Source organism: Rhinoderma darwinii, chromosome 6, assembly GCF_050947455.1.
Source record: "Rhinoderma darwinii isolate aRhiDar2 chromosome 6, aRhiDar2.hap1, whole genome shotgun sequence".
Taxonomy (NCBI): Eukaryota; Metazoa; Chordata; class Amphibia; order Anura; family Rhinodermatidae; genus Rhinoderma; species Rhinoderma darwinii.
The window spans coordinates 109082179-109102464 of record NC_134692.1 but is presented as its reverse complement, the minus strand read 5'-3'; the positions used below and the strand labels follow the sequence as shown (position 1 = coordinate 109102464).

The 20286-nt window shown below is 43.2% G+C and overlaps 1 protein-coding gene across 2 annotated transcripts in view; it reads right to left on the bottom strand.

The window, feature by feature from the left end:
• The window catches only part of ATF7IP2 (activating transcription factor 7 interacting protein 2), a 92608-nt gene extending 76833 nt beyond the window's left edge, over positions 1-15775 (bottom strand). Inside the window, exon 1 of one of the 2 annotated variants that reach the window (XM_075830092.1) lies at positions 15617-15775. In XM_075830092.1, coding sequence (XP_075686207.1) covers positions 15617-15658 — 42 coding nt within the window. In that variant the 5' untranslated portion in view covers positions 15659-15775. The remainder of the gene's footprint in view (positions 1-15616) is intronic. The other variant, XM_075830091.1, reaches the window with a different exon arrangement.
• Between the last annotated feature and the right edge of the window lie 4511 nt (positions 15776-20286).

Genomic DNA, 20286 nt, shown 5'->3' with positions numbered 1-20286 from the left:
CCATCCTAGGCGACGGCGTACAACTGGGCGACGGACCCTACGCTCAATAAGTGCACGACAGACAAACAGACAAGGGTACACAGAAGCTAAGAGAAATGGGGCAGTTGCCCACGGCAACACCGTGAGCAACAAGAGTAGTGAACGAGCCGAGTCAAACCAGGAGTGTACGAGGTACCAAACGCAGAGCAGGAGAGTAGTCAGTAAAGCCAGGGTCAATATGAAGCAGAGGACAATAGTATAAGCAACAGCAGCAGAGCCAGGAAACAGGCAGATTCACAGGCAAAGGAGGAGCACGAAATGAAGGTATAAATAGACAGAGGGCGGGAGCTAGCTCCGTCTGGCCAGGCTGTGATAGGCTCTCCCACTCCTCAGCCTCCCAGCCTGAGTGGTAGAAGATCGAGTCACTCTATCAGACTTAGGAGCAGGTGCAGACTGATTAACCACGGGCGTCGACACAGAAGCTGTGTCTGGCAGATCCTTTACAGCCTCACATTAATAGTAATTAATCCCATCATGTTTCTCAGTCATAATGGGTTAATGTGTAAGGTACATGATGGGGTTAATTACTATTAATGTGAGGCACATGGAGGTTAAATTAATCGCACCTCGTGCCTCACAATAAGTGAAAGAAAGCAGTTTATATTTTATTTTTTTACAGCGTACACATCATAAATGATGCAAAAAAATTGTTGTGAAGGTTATTACGGCCGCGCCAATACCCAATATGTGAATATTTTATGTATGGAGACTTATTTTAATGTTTATTGTAAAAAAGATGTATGTGTATTTTTGTTTATTTAGCATTACTTTATGTTTTTACTTTATTTTTAAACTTTAATGTACTGGCATAAATCTATATTACAGTACATTAGCCCGTGTACTGTTGCCCCGCTCCAGACAGTAAGTGCGCACGTGGTCAACATGAGGTGATGCGGCCGGTGCTGCACTATAATAAGCGGCGGCGCAGGCACGGAGGACAGAACAGGGGGGTGTTTCGCAGTGCGCCCGCCATGTTCTGTCTTCAGTGCCGCCGCTCATTAGTGCAGCGCTGGCCGCATCGCATCATCCTGACCCCGTGCACATGTCAGGACTCAGGAGCAGGGCAATGACTATTACACAGCCGCAGCCCCGTTCTTGTACATTAATGTGTTACTACACTAAGCTGTGCGGCCTCACAGCTTAATATCGAAATACATGAAATAATGTTATCGAACTGTTTGGGGATGCACAGTATCGAAGTTTCGATGCATCGTGCATCCCTAATTTTTTCTCTACATTTTGCAATTTTTCACAAATATACACTGAATATATCGAACAAATTTTACCACTAACAAAGCCCAATGTGTCATGAGAAATTTCAGAATCGCTTGGATAGGTTTAAAGAGGCTCCATCCCTACATTATAAGTGCCCTATCTCCTATATAAGGAGATCGGCGCTATAATGTAGGTGACAGCAGTGCTTTTTAGTTAGAAAAACAATCTATTTTAAACCACTTACTTTATTAGCGATTTTTAGCTTTATGCTAATGCGTTTCTTAATGCCCAAGTGGGCGTCGTACAGAGGAGTGAATGACGCTGACCAATCAGTGACCAGTCAGCGTCATACACTCCTCCATTCGTTTGTACAGCAGCATCGCGTTCTTACTACTTTTTAGGGGTTAAGCTACAATCGCCAGCCTGCTACGCGATAGCGGCTGGCGATGGCAACCGGACACCAAACAACGGCGTCCGGCTATGCCATCGACGGAAGCCTAGTGGATCCTGACGAAGTGAGTAGCTGACAGCTCTAATACACTGCACTACGCATGTAGTGAGGCATTAGAATAGCGATCAGGGCCTCCTGCCCTCAAGTCCCCTAGTGGGACAAAGTAATAAAGTAAAAAAAAAAAAAAAATGTGTAAAAGTCAAATTCCCCCCTTTTTCCTTATCAGTCTTTGATTATTAATAAAAATATATAAACAAACAAACTATACATAATTGGTATCGCCGCGTCCGTAACGGCCTGAACTACAAAATTATTTCGTTATTTATCCCGTGCGGTGAACGGCATAAAAGAAAATAATAATAAACCGTACCAGAATCACAATTGTTTGGTCACTTCACCTCCCAAAAAATGGAATAAAAAGATCAAAAAGTCGCATGTACCTAAAAATGGTGCTGATCGAAACCACAGTTCGTTACGCAAAAAACAAGTCCTCGCACGGCTTTCTTGATGGAAAAATAAAAAAGTTGTGGCTCTTAGAATAAGGCAACACAAAAAGTAAATGATTTTTTTACAAAAAGTATTTTATTGTGCAAACCCCATAAGACATAAAAAAAACTATAAACATCTGGTATCGCCGTGATCGTATCGCCCCGCAGAATAAAGTTAATATGTCATTTATAGCGCACGGTGAACGCTGTAAAAAAAATGTAATAAAAAAACAATAGTAGAATTCCTGTTTTTTAGTCACCGCGCCACTTAAAAATAGAATAAAAACTGATCAAAAAGTCGCATTCCCCCCATGAAAACTGCAATGAATTCCTCAAGGCGTCTAGTTTCCAAAATGGGGTCACTTTTGGGGGTTTTCCACTGTTTTGGCACCACAAGACCTCTTCAAACCAGACATGGTGCCTAATAAAAAGGAGGGCTCAAAATCTACCAGGTGCTCATTTGCTTCGGAGGCCGGTGCTTCAGTCCATTACCGCACTAGGGCCACATGTGGGATATTTCTCAAAACTACAGAATCTGGGCAATAAGTATTGAGTTGCGTTTCTCTGATTATACCATTTTTTTTATAACACAAAAGGTTTTAAGAGGATTTTCTGACAAAATAAATATGTACATTTCACCTCTACTTTGCTCTAAATTCCCGTGAAACACCTTAAGGGTTCATAAACTTTGTAAATGCTGTTGTGAATACTTTGAGGGGTCTAGTTTCTAAAATGGGGTGTTTCATAGGGGTTTCTAATATATGGGTACCTCAAAGCAACGTCAGAACTGAACTGAAACCTAAAAAAATTAATAAATTAAGCAATACTTCGCTTCTTACATTATACTGATAATGAGCCGTGCCCACACCGAGATGACCCCAGTTTTGACCGTTTGTATAAACGGAGACCCCTATTAGACTGTTTCAGTGCCCGGTTTTCCCAAGCATACACCCCCGAGAAGTGTATTTCTATTGATGAGTCCTTTGTAGATTTTAAAGGGAGGCTTCAATTCCGCAAGTACCTGCCGGGTAAGAGGGCAAGGTATGGCGTGAAGATGTATAAGCTGCGAGAGTGCATCAGGGTATACCTACAAATTTAGGATATATAAAGGGAAGGACACCAGTAGTCAACCCCCATAATGCCCCCCCCCCCCCCTTACTGGGAGTTAATGCAAAAATTGTGTGGGATTTGGTGCACCCACTGCTGGACCAGGGTTACCACCTCTAAGTGGATAATTTTTATACCAGCATCCCACTCTTCAACTGCCTCGCTTTCAGTAGTCCTGTGGCATGCGGCACTGCTAGAAGAAATCTGAGAGGCCTCCCTAAGACTCTGCTTGGGCAAACAAGAAGGGGTGAGAGCAGGGCACATTATAGCAGCAACATATTGTGTGTCAAGTACAAGACCAGGGAGATGCCACACCAGCACCCATGTACCAGTAGGAGGTACCAGTACATAGACCCCCAAACTAGACTGCATCCTGGACTACAATAGGTACATGGGAGGGGTGGACTTGTCAGATCAAGTCCTGAAGCCCTACAGCGCCATGCGGTGTGGTATAAGAAGCTGACCGTGCACATCATACCGATGGCATTGTACAATGTGTACGTGCTACGTCGATGTACAGGCCAGAGGGGAACTTTCCTGGAATTTTAAGAGGTGGTTATCAAGAACCTAATCTTTAGGGACCAGGAAGGGGGGGCACCCAGTACTTCTGGAAGTGAGGCCACACGCACACTTTCCAGAAGTTCCCCAAACTGGCAAGAAGGGAAAAAGTCAAAAGAGGTGCAAAGTCTGCTATAAGAGGGGAATAAGGGAGGGCACAATATATCAATGTGACGCGTGTCCCGAAAAACCAGAGCTCTGTATGAAAGAGTGTTTTAAAATTTATCATACATCCCTTGGTTTATAATTTACCCCAATTTTACTTACCCTGATGCACTCCGCACAGCTTATCCCCCTCATCTTTCCATTCTGAGCCCTGCTGTGTGCCCAGGCAGCTGATAACAGCCACATTGAGGGTATTGCCGTACCCGTGAGAACCAACATTACAGTTTATGGGGTGTATGTCTCCGGTCAAAATGCTCACTACACCTCTAGATGAATGCCTCAAGGGTGTAGTTTTTAAAACGGGGTCACTTCTTGCGGGTTTCAACTGTACTGGTACCTCAGGGGCTTCTGCATACATGACTTCGCACCAGAAAATCCCCAGTAGGCCAAATGGTGGTCCTTTCGTTCTGAGCCCTCCCATGGGACCAAACGGCAGTTTATCACCACATTGCTGCACTCTGGACAAATTGCACAACAGAATGGGGTATTTTATTTATTGTGAAAATAAGAAATTTTCAGCCAAAACTACATATTATTGGAAAAAATTTATTTTGTTTTAATTCCCAGCCCAATTCAAATAAGTTCTGTGAAAAAACTATAAGGTCAAAATGATCACAACACCCACAAATGAATTCCTTGAGGGGTGTAGTTTCCAAAATGGGGTCAATTCTGGTGGGTTTCCATTGCTTTGATACCTCTGGGGCTCTGCAAATGCGACATGGCACCCGAAAACCAAACCAGCAAAATCTGCACTCCAAAGAACACACAGCGCTCCTTCCCTTCTGAGGCCTCCCATGGGCCCAAACGGCAGTTTATCTCCACAAATGTGGTATTGCTGCACTCAGGAGAAATTGGACAACAAAATGGGGTATTTTGTTCCCTGTGAAAATAAGAAATTTTGATCACAAATTGACATCTTATTGGAAAAAATGTCATTTTTTTAATTTCACAGCCCAATTCAAATAGGTGCTGTGAAAAAACGGAGCGGTCAAAATGGTTACAACAACCATAAATGAATTCCTTGAGGGGTGCAGTTTCCAAAATGGGGTCACTATTGGGGGATTCCTACTGTTTTGGCACCTCAACACCTCTTCAAACCTGGCATGCTGCCTAAAATATATTCTAATAAAAATGAGGCCTCAAAATGCACTAGGTGCTTCTTTGCTTCTGGGGCTTGTGTTTTAGTCCACGAGCGCAGTAGAGCCACATGTGGGACATTTCTAAAAACTGCAGAATCTGGACAATACATATTTAGTAGTGTTTCTCTGGTAAAACCTTCTGTGTTACAGAAAAAAAAATGTAATAAAATTGAAATTCAGCAAGAAAAATCAAATTTGCAAATGTCACCTCCACTTTCCTTTAATTCTTGTGAAATGCCTGAAGGGTTAAAAAAAAAACTTTCTAAATGCTGTTTTGAATACTTTGAGGGGTCTAGTTTTTAAAATGGGGTGTTTTATCAGGGTTTCTAATACATAGGCCCCTCAAAGCCACTTCAAAACTGAAGAGGTACCTTAAAAAAAAGGCTTTTGAAATTTTCTTAAAAATATGAGAAATTGCTGTTTAGGTTCTAAGCCTTTGTAACGTCCAAGAAAAATAAAAGAATGTTCAAAAAACGATGCCAATCTAAAGTAGACATATGGGAAATGTGAACTAGTAACTACTTTGGGTGGTATAACCGTCTGTTTTACAAGCAGATGCATTTAAATTCTGAAGAATTCTATTTTTTCAACATTTTCCTCTAAATTTTGCAATTTTTCACCAATAAACACTGAATATATCGACCAAATTTTACCACGAACATGAAGCCCAATGTGTCACGAGAAAACAACCTCAGAATCGCTTGGATAGGTTTAAGCATTCCGACGTTATTACCACATAAAGCGAAATATGTCAGATTTGAAAAATGGGCTCTGAGCCTTAAGGCCAAAACAAACCTGTGTCCTTAAGGGGTTAACGTTAATGTCTGTGTATGTGGCTGCACATCGTGTTCTAGTAAGAACGCGATGCTGCTGTGTAAATGAATGGAGAGGAGTGCATGACACCGATTGGTCAGCGTCATACACTCCTCTGTACAACGCCCACTTGGTCGAAAGTAAAAACACGCCCACTAGGACATTAAGAAACTCATTAGCATAAAGCTAAAAATCGCTAATAAAGTGGTTTCAAATAGATTATTTTTCTAAATAAAAAGCACTGCTGTCCCCTACATTATAGCGCCGATCTTCTTATATAGGAGATAGGGCAGTTATAATGTGGTGACGGAGCCTCTTTAAGCATTCCGATGTTATTACCACATAAAGTGAAATATGTCCAATTTCAAAAATGGTGTCTGAGCCTTAAGGCCAAAACAAGGTTGCGTCCTTAAGGGGTTAACAAGTAGCAGATTTGTTGCAGAAATATCTGGGACTGTCCCATTTATCCAAATGGGGATTACAGAGATGCATGTGCTTGCTGCAAAGACTACATTCAGATGAATCGAGCCATGTTTGCATAAGAGCTGCAGACACAAAATGGTATGATTTTTTTTTGCATTGGAAATCACAAAAATGGTTGCAAAGGCAGAGCTACATACACACACATATATATATATATATATACACATATATATATACGATCCAGAAGCAAGGAAACACAGCACTCCATATATCAAGCAAATCAGGCCATGTGCTCGTTACCAGGGGATGAATCAATTCCCCTTCTTTTCAGATAAATACCAACATAGAACGAAGTAACGGCACCAAGGACATCTGATGGCTTGAGAAAGGTTCCTGTTGAACAGAAACGTTGCTGTGATTTCTTGAGGTGAATAAATCCACCCTGTTTTTCATCCGCCCTGAAGTCCTTGGTGCCGTTACTTCGTTCTATGCTGGTATATATATATATATATATATATATATATATATATATATATATACACACACACATCTAACTGAGTGAAGGGAATCAGGGATTTGAAGCAAAACTGAGCTTTAACCCATATAGTGACACTATAAAATCAGCACAGAACTGTAAATCTTTTAACCCCTTAAAGGAACAGTGTCATCACAATTTTTTTTTTCATATGTTAAAGATGTTAGTGCTTTATTAAAAACGTTTATATTTATTTGTGTGTTTGCGTTTTACTTTTTCTTATTTTTACACTTTTTCTTCCCTATGGGGGCTGCCATTTTTTGTTCCATTTCTGTATGTGTCGATTAACGACACATACAGACATGGAATACGGCAGCCACAGTCCCATAGGGACTGCGAACGGCTCCCGTCCCATCCACTTCTGTGTACGCCGTCTGTGTGGGAACTGCGCATGCGCCGCTCCCACACAGTCCAATTTGAAATTGGCGCCGTCCGGCGCCATTTTCCTGTGGACCGGAAGTCGCGGCCGGAGAGTAAGATTACTACTTCCGGTCGCGGCTTCCGGACTTGTGCACTTGGACCAGCGGCAGCAGACGGAGCGGACGGGCCGGAGGGAGCCGCGGCGGCAGGAGCAGGTAAGAGATTTCAATGTATGTTCGTGTACGTTTACTACTGTATGTAAACCTACTACACCGTGTGTTAGCTCAAAAAATGGCGACACACAGTGTAGGAGGTTAGACCGTTCAAACCCCTCGTTTATCCCGGCACTAGCCAGGATAAAGGAGGGGGGGGGATGCTGAGAGCTCACTAGAGCGAGGGCTTTTTACCCAATTTTGCAATGCTGCAATTTTGGGAATAGCTCCATCTAGTGACCAGCAATGGGAAATATGATAAATTAGAATCTAATTTATAATATTTCCTGACTCGTGAAAAAAATAAAAAAAATGTGAACAATGTTTAATCACCTACACACTAAATGTTTAATTAAAAAAAAAACAAACATGTTTTTCTGGCAACACATTCCCTTTAAGAATATGGACTAGCTGGCACGTTCAGGACGCAGCCCCATTTTTCAAATCTGACATGTGTTACTTTATGTGGTAATAACTCTGGAATGCTTATACCTATCCAAGCGATTCTGAGATTGTTTTCTCGTGACACATTATACTTTAAGTTAGTGGTAAAATGTTGTTGATAGATTCAGTATTTTATTGTGCAAAACACAAAAATTTGGCGAAAAAATGCAAAAATTTGCATTTTTCTAAATTTAAATGTATCTGCTTGTAAGACAGGCAGTTATACCACACAAAATAAATGCTAATTAACATTTCCCATATGTCTATATTTCCCATCTACTTTAGATCGGCACAGTTTTTTTTAACATCCTTTTATTTTTGTAGGACGTTACAAGGCTTAGAATTTTAAACAGAAATTTCTCACATTTTCAAGAAAATTTCAAAAGGCTATTTTTACAGGGATGAGTTCAGTTGTGAAGTGGTTTTGATTTACAATGCAAATCCCGATAAATCCCCCCATTTAAAAAAAATGAACCCCTCAAAGTATTTAAAACAGCATTTAGAAAGTTTATTAACCCTTTAGGCGTTTCACAAGAATTACAGCAAAGTAGGGATGAAATTTACAAATTTCCTTTTTTTGCAGAAATTCATTTTTAATCCTTTTTTTTTCTGTAACACAGGTTTTACCGGAGAAACGCAGCTCAATATTTATTGCACGCATTCTGCCGTTTTTAGAAATATCCCACATGTGGCGCTAGTGCGCTAATTCACTGTTTCGGAGGTCTGTGTTTCAAAGGAGCTCCTAGAGGATTTTGGGGCCTTTTTATTCAAATATATTTTAGGTACTATGTCCGGTTTGAAAAGGTCTTGTGATACCAAAACAGCGAAAACACCCCCAAAAAGACACCATTTGGCAAACTACACCCCTCAAGGAATTTATCAAGGAGTATATTGATCATTTTGACCCCACAGTTTTTTTGCTGAATTTAGTGTAATGAAGCCGTAAAAATAAAAACCGACATTTTTTCCAATATAATGTAAAATTGAAAATTTCTGCAAGGCATAAAAGTAGATGAAACTCCAACATTTGAAAAGGAATTACTCCTGATTACGGCAATACCCCATATGTGGTGATAAATTGCTGTTTGGACACACGACAGGGATTAGAAAGGAAGGAGCACCATTTGGCTTTTTGAGCAAGTTTTGCTGAAATGATTTTCGGGTGCCATGTCGCATGAGCAAAGCCCCTGAGGGACCAAATCAGTGGAAACCTCCCAAAAGTGACCCCATTTGGGAAACTACATCCTTCAAGAAATTATTTGAGGGGTATAGTGAGCATTTTGAACCCACAGGTTTTTTTGCTGACTTTAGTGGAATTAGGCCGTGAAAATTAAAAGCGACATTTTTTCTAATGAAACTAAAAGGAGAAAAAGCACCCCAACATTTGAAAAACAATTTCTCCCAATTATGGCAATACCCCATAAGTGGTCATAACCTGCTGTTTGGACACACGGCAGGGGTCAAAAGGGAAGGATCAGCATTTAGAGCTCAAGTTTAATTGAAATGGTGTTCGGATGACATGTCACGTTTGCAAAGTGCCTGCGGGACCAAAATAGTAGGAAACACCCAAAAGTGACCCCTTTTGGGAAACTACACCCCTTAAGGAATCTATCTAGGGGTATAGTAAGCATTTAGACCCCACTGGTCTTTTGCAGAATTTATTGGAATTAGGCCGTAAAAATGAGTTTTTCCCCTAAAAAGTTTAATATTTTTATTTCCTCAGAGTAAAAAGGAGAAAAAGCAATTTCTCCAGAGTACGGAAATACCCCACATGTGGTCATAAACTGCTGATTGGACAAACGGCAGGGCTCACAAACGCAGGAACACTATTAGGCATGCAGATTTTGCTGGATTAGTTTAGGGCGCCGTGTCGCATTTGCAAAACCCTAAGGTACCAGAGTAACAGAGGAAGCCCCCAAGAAGTGACCCCATTTTGAAAACTACACCCCTCAAGACATTTAACATTTGCCTGGACATATGACAGAGCTCAGAAGTGAAGAGCACCATGCGCATTTGAGGTCTATTTCGGTGATTTTCACAGCATTGGACCACAATTGCAGGGCTCCGAGGTCAAATATTAAAACAAACCCCCAAGTAGTCACCCCCATTTTAGAATCTACACCCCTTGAGGCATTTTAAAGGGTGTAGTGAGCATTTTGCCCCCACAGGTGTTTTTCCATTAATAATTAATGCGCAGTGGATGGTGCAAAGTGAAAATTTCAAGTCATTAGATCGCTGGTACAATACACTGCAATGCTAATGTATTGCAGCATGTTATTTTTACAGGCTCATGTGACAGCGCGATCACTGTTCCTGTCCATTAGTCCAGGGTGTCAGCTGTAATACACAGCAGACACCTGCAGCATATGGAGCGGACTCAGCGCATAAGCCCTCTCCATATATATTCCCCGCGCCACGACATGCTATTAAGTCATGGTGCGCGAAGGGGTTAATACGCAGCGGATGGTAGAGTGAAAATTACAGTTTTCCACTGATATACCATTTTAGTGCACTGAAGACAAATACCGCATACAATGTTGAGCGGGTTCTCCCGGGTATAAAATGTCATATGTGGGTGCACCATTTGGCTTTCGGTGTGCAGATTCTGCTTGGTAGTAGTTTTGTTTCGGGTTTTACTCGTATTTCAGTTTATAATGTGGGAGCATGTGTAATCTGTGCGAATAAGAGGGTATAATAATGAGGTAACTAAAAAATAATTCATAGATATGTGGCCGGGGGTGTACTGATAAATAGTGCCCAATCTTAGTCTACTTTTGGAACGCTCTCCATGTTTTGCGTCGCCATATTCTGAGAGCCAAAACCTTATTTTTTCGCCAACGGAGTTGTGTGAGGGCTTATTTGTTGTGGGACAACCTGTAGTTTTCATTGGTACAATTTTAGGGTACATGCGATTTTTTGATCACTTTTTATTTCATTTTTTGGCAAGCAAGGTGATCAAAAACCAGCAATTCTGACAGTTTTTTTTGTCTTTTTTTACAGGGTTCACCGTGCGCTATGAATGACATTTTACTTTATTCTGTGGGTCGATACAATTTTGGAGATACCATACGTATAGTTTTCTTATGTTTTGTAGCGTTTGCGCAATAAAATCACATTTCTAGAAAATTATTTCTTTTTTGTGTCACCATATTCTGAGAGCCATAACTTTTCTATTTTTCAGTCAAAAAAGCTGTGTAAGAGCTTGTTTTTTGCGTAACGGGGTGTAGTTCTTATTGGTACTATTTTTAGGTGCATTCGACTTTTTGATCACTTTTTATTCTATATTGATGCTGGCATTGTTTTTTACTTTATTTTTTTTGCGGTGTTCACCGTGCGGAAAAATAATATTACAGTTTTATAGTTTGAGTCGTTCCGAATGCGGCGATACCAAATATGTGTACTTTTTTTTTTTTAACGGTTTCATTTTTTTCCTATAATAAAAGTCTTATTATAGGAAAAAAAAAAGCATTTTTTGTTTTTGTAACAACTTTTATCAAACTTTTTTTTTACTTTTAGACCCGCAGCACTGATAGCTGCTATAATACATTACACTACCTAGGTAGTGTAACGTATTATAAACTGTCAGTGTGACGATGAGAGTCACACCGACAGGAAGCCTATCAGTATCAGCCTCCGGCTGGTCCTCATAGGCTTCCGTGCATGGCAGACCTGGAGGCCGTATGGCATCCGGTTTTGCCATGACAACCAACGGCAGCACCCGCAATTGGTCCCTGGGAAAGTTTGCTACAACAAACTTTCCCTGCGATCAATCAGGGAAACCAATCAGGCCCTGATGAGAGCACCCAGGATCAGAGGGTGATAGCAACAGCCCGTTCCGGGTGCTAGACGCACTCTTGGGGACCCGATCGCCGACATGAGGAACATAAATTAACATCGGCACAGCACAAAGCCCAGCAGGCGCCGACGTTAATTTAACGTTGATGGTCGGGAAGCGGTTAATAAGGTCTGTTTGGTTTCCGTCTTGGTGTTCGGCATCTCACGGGAAAAAAACAGCGCTGCACGATGCTCTATTTTTTCTGCGATTTTTGACAGCATCTCCGGCTTCTATTATCCTAGAACAAGCGCCCCTCTAAGGCATCCTTAGAGGGGCACTTGTTCTAGGATAATACCAGATGGACCACATTCCTTCTGTTATTTTCTATACAATCATAGACAGACCATTTTACCCATTTTACTTGCATTAAGATGGATTCACATGGGTCAGATTTTGTTGCAAACATTTCTACAACTAACTGCACCCATAGGCCCTATTCAGACGAGCGATGTTTATTTCTGTGGGCTGACCAATTGTGGAACTGACCGCACACAGACTGAACGCCAAGACATTAAAGTCAATGGGCTTATTCACACATTCAATTTTCTGCATGCACTAGTTTGGTCCGATTCTCGCGTTAGACGTCCATTTAAGTCAATAGGTCCATGAAAAAAATTGTACAACAGACAGATGCCATCCGAGTGCGGTCCGTTTTTCACTGATGGGTTGCTAGAAAAAGCTGAAAAGAAAGCAGGAAGTTTCATTTGACGGACATGAAAAACTGATGCTACATGAACGTTAAAAACGGACACGCATTCTGACAATCCTGATTGAGCGCTGATCCAAAACTGTCAGTTTTTCCCTGGTGAAAGATGAGATTTGCAACGCTCATCTGCATAAAGCACAAAGTCAAAACTGGTCAGTATATAAACGGGTGCTCTGATTTATATATACATATCACCGGTCCTTCTTTCCATTACATAGTTTATCTAGACATGAGGCAATATAATGTATACACCGACCGCCCATCAGGGGAAACGGTGATCGGAAAGGTTTGATTTAATTTGTTCAATCCTATTATTTATTTATAGATAAACCAGAAGCATCTCCCTCCCTCGATAATTACAACACCCCATATGGGTTGGCTGGTACACATGGAAGGTAGGGGAACATAGTGGTTATGAGAACGATTATTCGGCAAAAATTTGGGCAGTCTATAGCCAATACTAAGGGGTTCAATCCATATACAGCTGTATACAAATCTGGCCCTGGAGTGGAAGATGCAGGGCTCCAATACTTCTCTGTTCACATTTGCGCTATGACATTCTGTTGAGGTTTCGGTCACTTGATAGCAAGAATAGGGCAGCAAGCAGGGCAATTGTTTCCATTAAAACGTCAGAAACGTCAATGGGACCCAACACACCCCTTTAGAAGTCAACAGAGCGACAGTAATTGTCTGCATCGATCGTATAACGGTCAGCCATCATTTGGCTCCATCGTGCACAACATCATGGCTTATTGTAAATGAGAGCCGTGACGCAACTGTGAGCAGAGCCTTATCTTACACGTGTTAGGAGGAAACGTGCTCTGTAACACAAATGGCTCAACAACCCCTAATTAAAATGGTTGCCTCATGACAACCCCGATCATGTGGCCGAGCCAGTAGTGGTCTATACACAATGCATTTGAGGGATACCTTCGGGAGGCTGTACCACCAATGGAAGCCTCAGACGTAAGACACTGTATAGGCATGCAGTGACATATGTCGCTACGTAAATTAGGGCTGGGCGATCAAATTAATTCAATTAAATCGCCCTCGAGGCCTCGGACTATTCTGTTTTTTAAATTGATTCACTCGTCACCTGCCTGGTCGCCTAATCTGCTCACTGTTCTGTCCCGGCTCTGCCATTGTAGTCATATACGGTGCTAGGAGTTCCTGCTTCCCCACGAAACTGCTGTCCTGTACTATCCAAAATGATACAGCACGGAACAGCAGTTCCGTGGGAAAGCAGGGACTCTTAGTATAGTGCATCTACACTGCCCAGTAGATAGCAACTCCCCCTTGTAGATACCATCCCATCTAGGAGCAGAAACCCCAGCCAGAGCGTCCATAGTGCTCTGGCCAGGGTTTCCGATCCAGGAGCAGCCCCTGACGTCACTGTCCCTCAAAGGCCCCATGCACACCACGGTAAAATCGCACGTAATTACGGACAATAAATACAGTCTGTAATTACAGACACATTCATTTCTATGGCCGACGGACACCTTCCCGTATATTTACATGTCTTATTTTTTTCTTTTACGCACTGTGCTCCCATACTTTAAAATGGGAGAACGGCCCATAAATACGGACGTCTGTCCGTGGCCAGCCGTGCTCGTAATTACGGGCACGGTCGTGTGCATGGAGCCTAAGAGCGGAATCCACTGCTAGAGCGTCAGCAACCTCTGGTCGGGTATTCAGCTCCAGCAGGAGCCCCTGACGTGTCTGTCCATACATGGACAGTTACTTCAGGGGCTCCCTCTAGTAGCAGATCGCAAGATCTCTGGCCGGGGACTCCTGTCTTGGGGAAGCCTTTGACGTGTCTGTCCATATATGCCACCGCCCTGGTCTGGGATTCCGCTCCTAGATTGAGTCCCTGACGTCACTTTCCATATATGGACAGCGACATCAGGGGCTACTCCTGGAGTGGAATCCCCGGTCAGAGCGTTGCCGGGGATTCCACTCTTAGAGGGAGCCCCTGACGTCACTGTCACTGTTTAATAACCATTTTTTTTTTCATGGTCGTGAGAATGTAGCCTAAATAACTATGATGACAGGAGGGTCCCGTTCGCATGTACCGTTGATAAGCTAGGAAATCTGGCTGACACATGGATCGCTTTTCACGGTCCAACCGCGGTCGTGTGAATCCGGTCTTAACGTCATTTATTTAAAATACCATCGTGGAACCGGTAATGCACAGGGTCCTGCTCGAGCTTAGACACTATAATGTAATCTCCCCCCAAAGTGACCGCTCTGCTGCAATTTACACTGCTCTCACCCGCAATGTCGGAGACCGGCCGAGGTGGTGATGGGCAGGGGGGGGGGGGGGGAACAGGTTAACAGAATTTCTAATCAATTAGATAAACATTTTTCCAATTGCATTTCTGATAAATATTTTAAAAAAAAGGATGTGCAGAGGCTAAAAGTTGTGAAGTTATGGACAATCATTAATGTAATATATGTTAAAAAGTTATTTATATAAAGAAAATCTATTAGATCTTGGTATTTTTTTTCAGTTTATTTAATAGTAATAAGAAAAATCGAGATTCAAAGCAAAAGTCGCCCATAGGGTTGAAAAAAATAAATAAAATCTAGATTTAATTTTTTGTCAAAATCGCCCAGCTCGAACGTAAACGGATAGCGCACATACTGGCACCATTGACCTCACACCCATGAGGTGAACGGGGCCATATAAATAAAGGCGAAAGCTCATGTGGCAAGTGCGAAAGGACCCGAAAAGCAGTTTCTGCTCTGGTGGGCCTAGCGTGGAATAGTAAATTTGCTCTTAGGTGCTGGCTGCAGGGAATGTGTGTGGCCTGACAAGAACGGTCAGGTATTATGGAATTGCTGCCTAAGCAATTGCCTCCAGAGAAGAGGGATTCGACTTGTAAAGACCACAACGCCATTATTTCATTTGCATATCATACAAGTTCCTCACCCAGAACAGCCCTTTTGAGAAGTTTGACTCTATAAATCTTTATTTATAAGATAACCATTGTCACAAGAACAGCTCAGACAGCAGTAATAAAGCTGCCAGTCTCACATAAGCTACAGCAAGTTTTGCTGTTGCTCAGGCCAGTGAGACTTCACACATTGGTCCTGCACGGTTCGCCCCACATGCTCTACGCTCACCTCGTCATTCCTGGCAGCGCAGCCCACACCCGCCGCCTCCATCTCTAGCGCTGCTCCCGGGGCCCGGTCACGTGGAAGAACGAATTCGTTTAGTGCCAAACTTGGTCAACAGTTACAGCCACGCCCCTAAACCGCTGCGTCACGAAGAGGGGGCGTGTCTGCTACACGGGTCATCTGGTTGCAACAAAATCGTGTGGTGGAGATTGGCGGGTTCGAGTGTTGGGGAGGGGCTTGCGGCTAATTTTATTGTGCCGTAAGTGAGCAATGTAGCCGGATCCCCGCAGGGATAAGTGAGCGAAAGATGCTGGAGGCCGTAGAGACCAAATGAGTGGGTGTCAAAAGCAGAACAGTCAGGAACCACTGAAATGTAAGGAGGAAGTTCTCCCCCTGCTGGCACTAGGAAATGGAGCAATATTTTGTGACTCGCACATAGCTTTGGTTTCCAGGACGTAGCGTATTTTTACATTTTTGCCTCATTGAATTTTGAAATTGTTTTTTTTTCTTTTTTTTCCCGTTAATGTTTCTGTGTGGGGTCTTGTTTATTGAGTTTTGAGATATTTTTATTTCATTATTTGCATAAAACAGCGGTTAACCCCTCTTAGGACTCAGCCTGTTTTGTCCTTGTGGATGTAGCCGATTTTTTTTTCTTCAAATATGAGCGTGTTCAGTCCATGATATACGGTCTGTACGTCGGCCACATTTCCTGGACTGAACACAGTGTAGGGAGATGGGCTCCTAGCATCGTAGTTATCTATGATGCTAGGTGTCACTGCCTCGCCGCGGGACAACTGTCCCGTACTGTAATCATGTTTTCAATACGGGATAGTAGTTCCACGGAGAGGCAGGGACTCCTAGCGTCGTACAAAATTATGATGCTAGGAGCCCGGCTCCCTGCAGTGTGTTCGGTCTGGGAAATGCGGCCGACGTACGGACCGAACACGCTCGTGTGAATCCGGCCTTACTTTGTGGTAATAACTTTGGAATGCTTTTACCTATCCAAGCTATTCTGAGATGGTTTTCTTGTGACCTATTGTACTTTATGTTCGTGAAAAAATTTGGTCGATAAATGCAATATTTATTTGTGAAAAACCCCAAAATTTTGAGAAAGTTTGCAAAAATGTGCATTTTTCTAAATTTAAATGTATCTGCTTGTAAAACCTATAGTAATACCACACAAAATAGTTACTAGTTAATATTTCCCATATGTTTACTTTAGATTGGCATAGTTTTTTTGAACGTCCTTTTATTTTTCTAGGACGTTACAAGGCTTAGAACTTTAGCAGAAATTTCTCACAGTTTCAAGAAAATTTCAAAAGGCTATTTTTACAGGGGCCAGTTCAGTTCTGAAGTGGTTTTAAGGGGCCCATACAATACAAACACCCATAAATCACCCTATTTTAAAATTGCACCCCTCAAAGTATTCAAAACAGCATTCAGAAAGTTTCTTAACCCTTTAGCTGTTTCACAAGAATTAAAGCAAATTAGAGGTCAAATTCACAAATTAAATTTTTGCAGAAATGTATGTTTAATAAAAAAATATTCTGTAACACAGAACGTTTTACCAGAGAAACACAACTCAATATTTATTGCCCAGATTCTGCAGTTTTTATAAATATCATGTGGCCCTAGTGTGGTAATGGACTGAAGCACCGGCCCCAGAAGCAAAGGAGCACCTAGTGGATTTTGGGGCTTTCTTTTTATTAGAAAATATTTTAGGTACCATGTCATGTTTGAAGAAGTCGTGTGATGTCAAAACAAAGGAAATACCACCAAAAAGACCCCATTTTGGAAACTACACCCTCAAGGAAATTATCTAAGGGTATAGTGAGCATTTTGACCCCATAGGTTTTTTTCAGAAATTATTGGAAGTAGGCCTTGAAAATGAAAATCGAAATTTTTTTTCAATAAAATGTAGGTTTAGCTAATTTTTTTTTCATCTCAAGAACTAAAGGAGAAAAAGCACCCCAACATCTGTAGAGCAGTTTTTCTCGAGTACAACAGTACCCCATATGTGGTCATAAATGGCTGTTTGGACACACGCCAGGGCTCAGAAGGGAAGGAGCGCCATTTGGCGTTTAAATTTAGCTGAAATGGTTTGCAGAGGTCATGTCACATTGAGTGGCCAAAACAGTGGAAAACCCCCAAAAGTGACCCCATCTGGGAAACTAAACCCCCTCAAGGAAGTTAATTAGGGGTATAGTGAGTATTTAAATAGATGATTCAATTAAGAATCCATGGATGTGTGATATACTTTGAAGCACTCCTTTATGCGCCGGTAGGACCGGGCGATTAATCAAATTAATTCGCCCTCAAGGCCTCTGACTATTCTATTTTTTAACAGAATCGTTAAATCAATTATTTAGTTGCACCATTTCCTGTGCTACAGGAGGAAGCTCCACCCCGCTACCTCGCCACTGCCTGGTCCGCCCAGTCTGACAAGCTGTGCCCCGTTCTGCCTGCTTACCCATGGAACCTGATGTTCTATAGTGAACAAAATGATAGTGCAGAACAGTTCCGTGGGGAAGCAGAGACTCCTAGTATATATAGCCACACTGCCCTGTAGATACTATCCCTCCTTGTAGATAGCACCCCCTACCAGATCGCAACCCCCCTTGCAGATCACACCCACCTTGTAGATCGCACCACCACCCTCCCTTGCAGATCGCACCATCACCTGCCCTTGTAGATCACACCACCACCCCCCCTTGTAGATCACGCCCCCCCTTCTTATAGATATCACCCCCCCCCCCTCTTCTTGTAGATCGTGCCACTGTAGCTCCCACTAGGAGCTGTATCCCTGGTCAAAGTGTCGGTAACCTCTGTCCGGGGATTCAGCCCCTAGTGGCAGCTACATTGGCTGCTATCTTCAAGAAGGATGGGGTGGGGTGCTGTGATCTACAAGGGGGGTGGGAGTGCGATCTACAAGGGGGGTGGGAGTGCGACCTACAAGGGGTTGGGGGTGCGACCTACAAGGGGTTGGGGGTGCGACCTACAAGGGGTTGGGGGTGCGACCTACAAGTGGTGCTGCGATCTACAAGGAGGGGGCGGTACTGTGATCTACAAGGGTGGGTGGGGGTGCTATCTGCAAGGGGGGTTCTATCTGCACGGGTGTGTGGCACTATATATGGGCCCTGTGTCGCTGTTACTATAAGGGTCACTATATGGGGGCCCTGTGTCACTATATGTGGGCAATCTGGCACTATCTACATGGGCAGTGTGGTAGTTTCAGGGGATTGGGAAAAAAAAATTCCCTGACAAAGGAAATCCATTTGGAGACACTGATGCAAAGTGGACATGAAAAACTGACAAATGATCCGTTTTTAATGGCCGTTTTTTTTTTCCCACTGTCGTGTAACTGCAGCCTAAATGACTATGATGCCAGAAGTCCCGTTCACATGTACCGTGATCGGGCTGGGATCTGGTGGACACACGGACTGTTTTCTGTTTTTCATAGTCCAATCACGGTCATGTGAATCCGGATTTAATATCCTTTATTTAAAACCCCATCAAGGGGTCGGTACTGCACAGGGTCCTGCTCAGACTTCAGACACTATAATGTAATCTTGCCCCAGAGTGCCTTCCTGGCCCTGCTGCAATTTACACTGCTTTCGCCTGCAATGTCGGAGACCGGCTGAGGTGGTGACGGGCATGATGTAAAAGAGGGACGTAATATGGCCGGTATTACCGCGCTTTTATGCTTAAAACCAGCAGTCCTAAGTACCTCACCCTCTCTTGGCTGACCTACTTGCTGTGACCATGAACCGGCAAGAGTTGGACAAAATCATTTGCATCCGCCTTCAGGATGAGGGCTCCGTCTGGCTACAGGCTCTCTTCAACAAGACTGCAGTACCTGTGTCTTTTCTACCCGCCTCTCTCACTGCTCGGTGGTCGTCTCGGTGTTCCAGGCCACCTGTTCGCCTCTCCCTGTCCACAGCGGTGAGTACCTGCCCCGTGCCTGTAAGACGCGGGGCGCATGCTCAGGCTATAGTACGGCATCCAGCCCATCGCAGATCTCTCGGTCGGCGGCCGCTATTGATGCCATCGTACCTCCGTTCCCCGACATAACTTCTCCCTCTGGCCTGGGACTGCCGTGACTCCCTCCATCCCTAATGCCCCGCTGATAATTCCGGGGGGGATTGGGCCCTGCATACATATTGTCTGAGAATATTGAGCGTTCCCCTTCCGTCCATTCGAGGGAGAGCGGCCGCGCAGGTCGTTCCTACTCCCGGCAGGGTCGATCCTCTAGACGCAGGTCTTCTCGCCGTTCCAGCCTCTGATGCCACTGTCCGTATATGGATAGTGACGTCGGGAGATTTCGCTCAGAGTAGTCAATTGTACCACGCCTGGCCCGGTGATCCCCTACCATCTCTCCCAGTTGTGCCCGGAGCACATGCCCCGTCTGCCCCGCCTAGCTACACACCTGCTAAAACTGTCGCTACTCTATCAAAAATTTAGTGAACGAACTTCAGTTAAAAAAAACTGATATGTGGGAAAGGGGATTTTGTGTAAACTGTTATTGTGGGGGAGGGTGGGACCTAACTAAATGCTATTTGTGGAGGAGGGGATTTTGTGGGGGAGGGTGGGACTTGGCAGTGATTGCTATGTGTGTGAGAAGGGATTCATTATTATATTTTTTGGGTGGAGGAGGAACTTAACCATAAATACTGTGT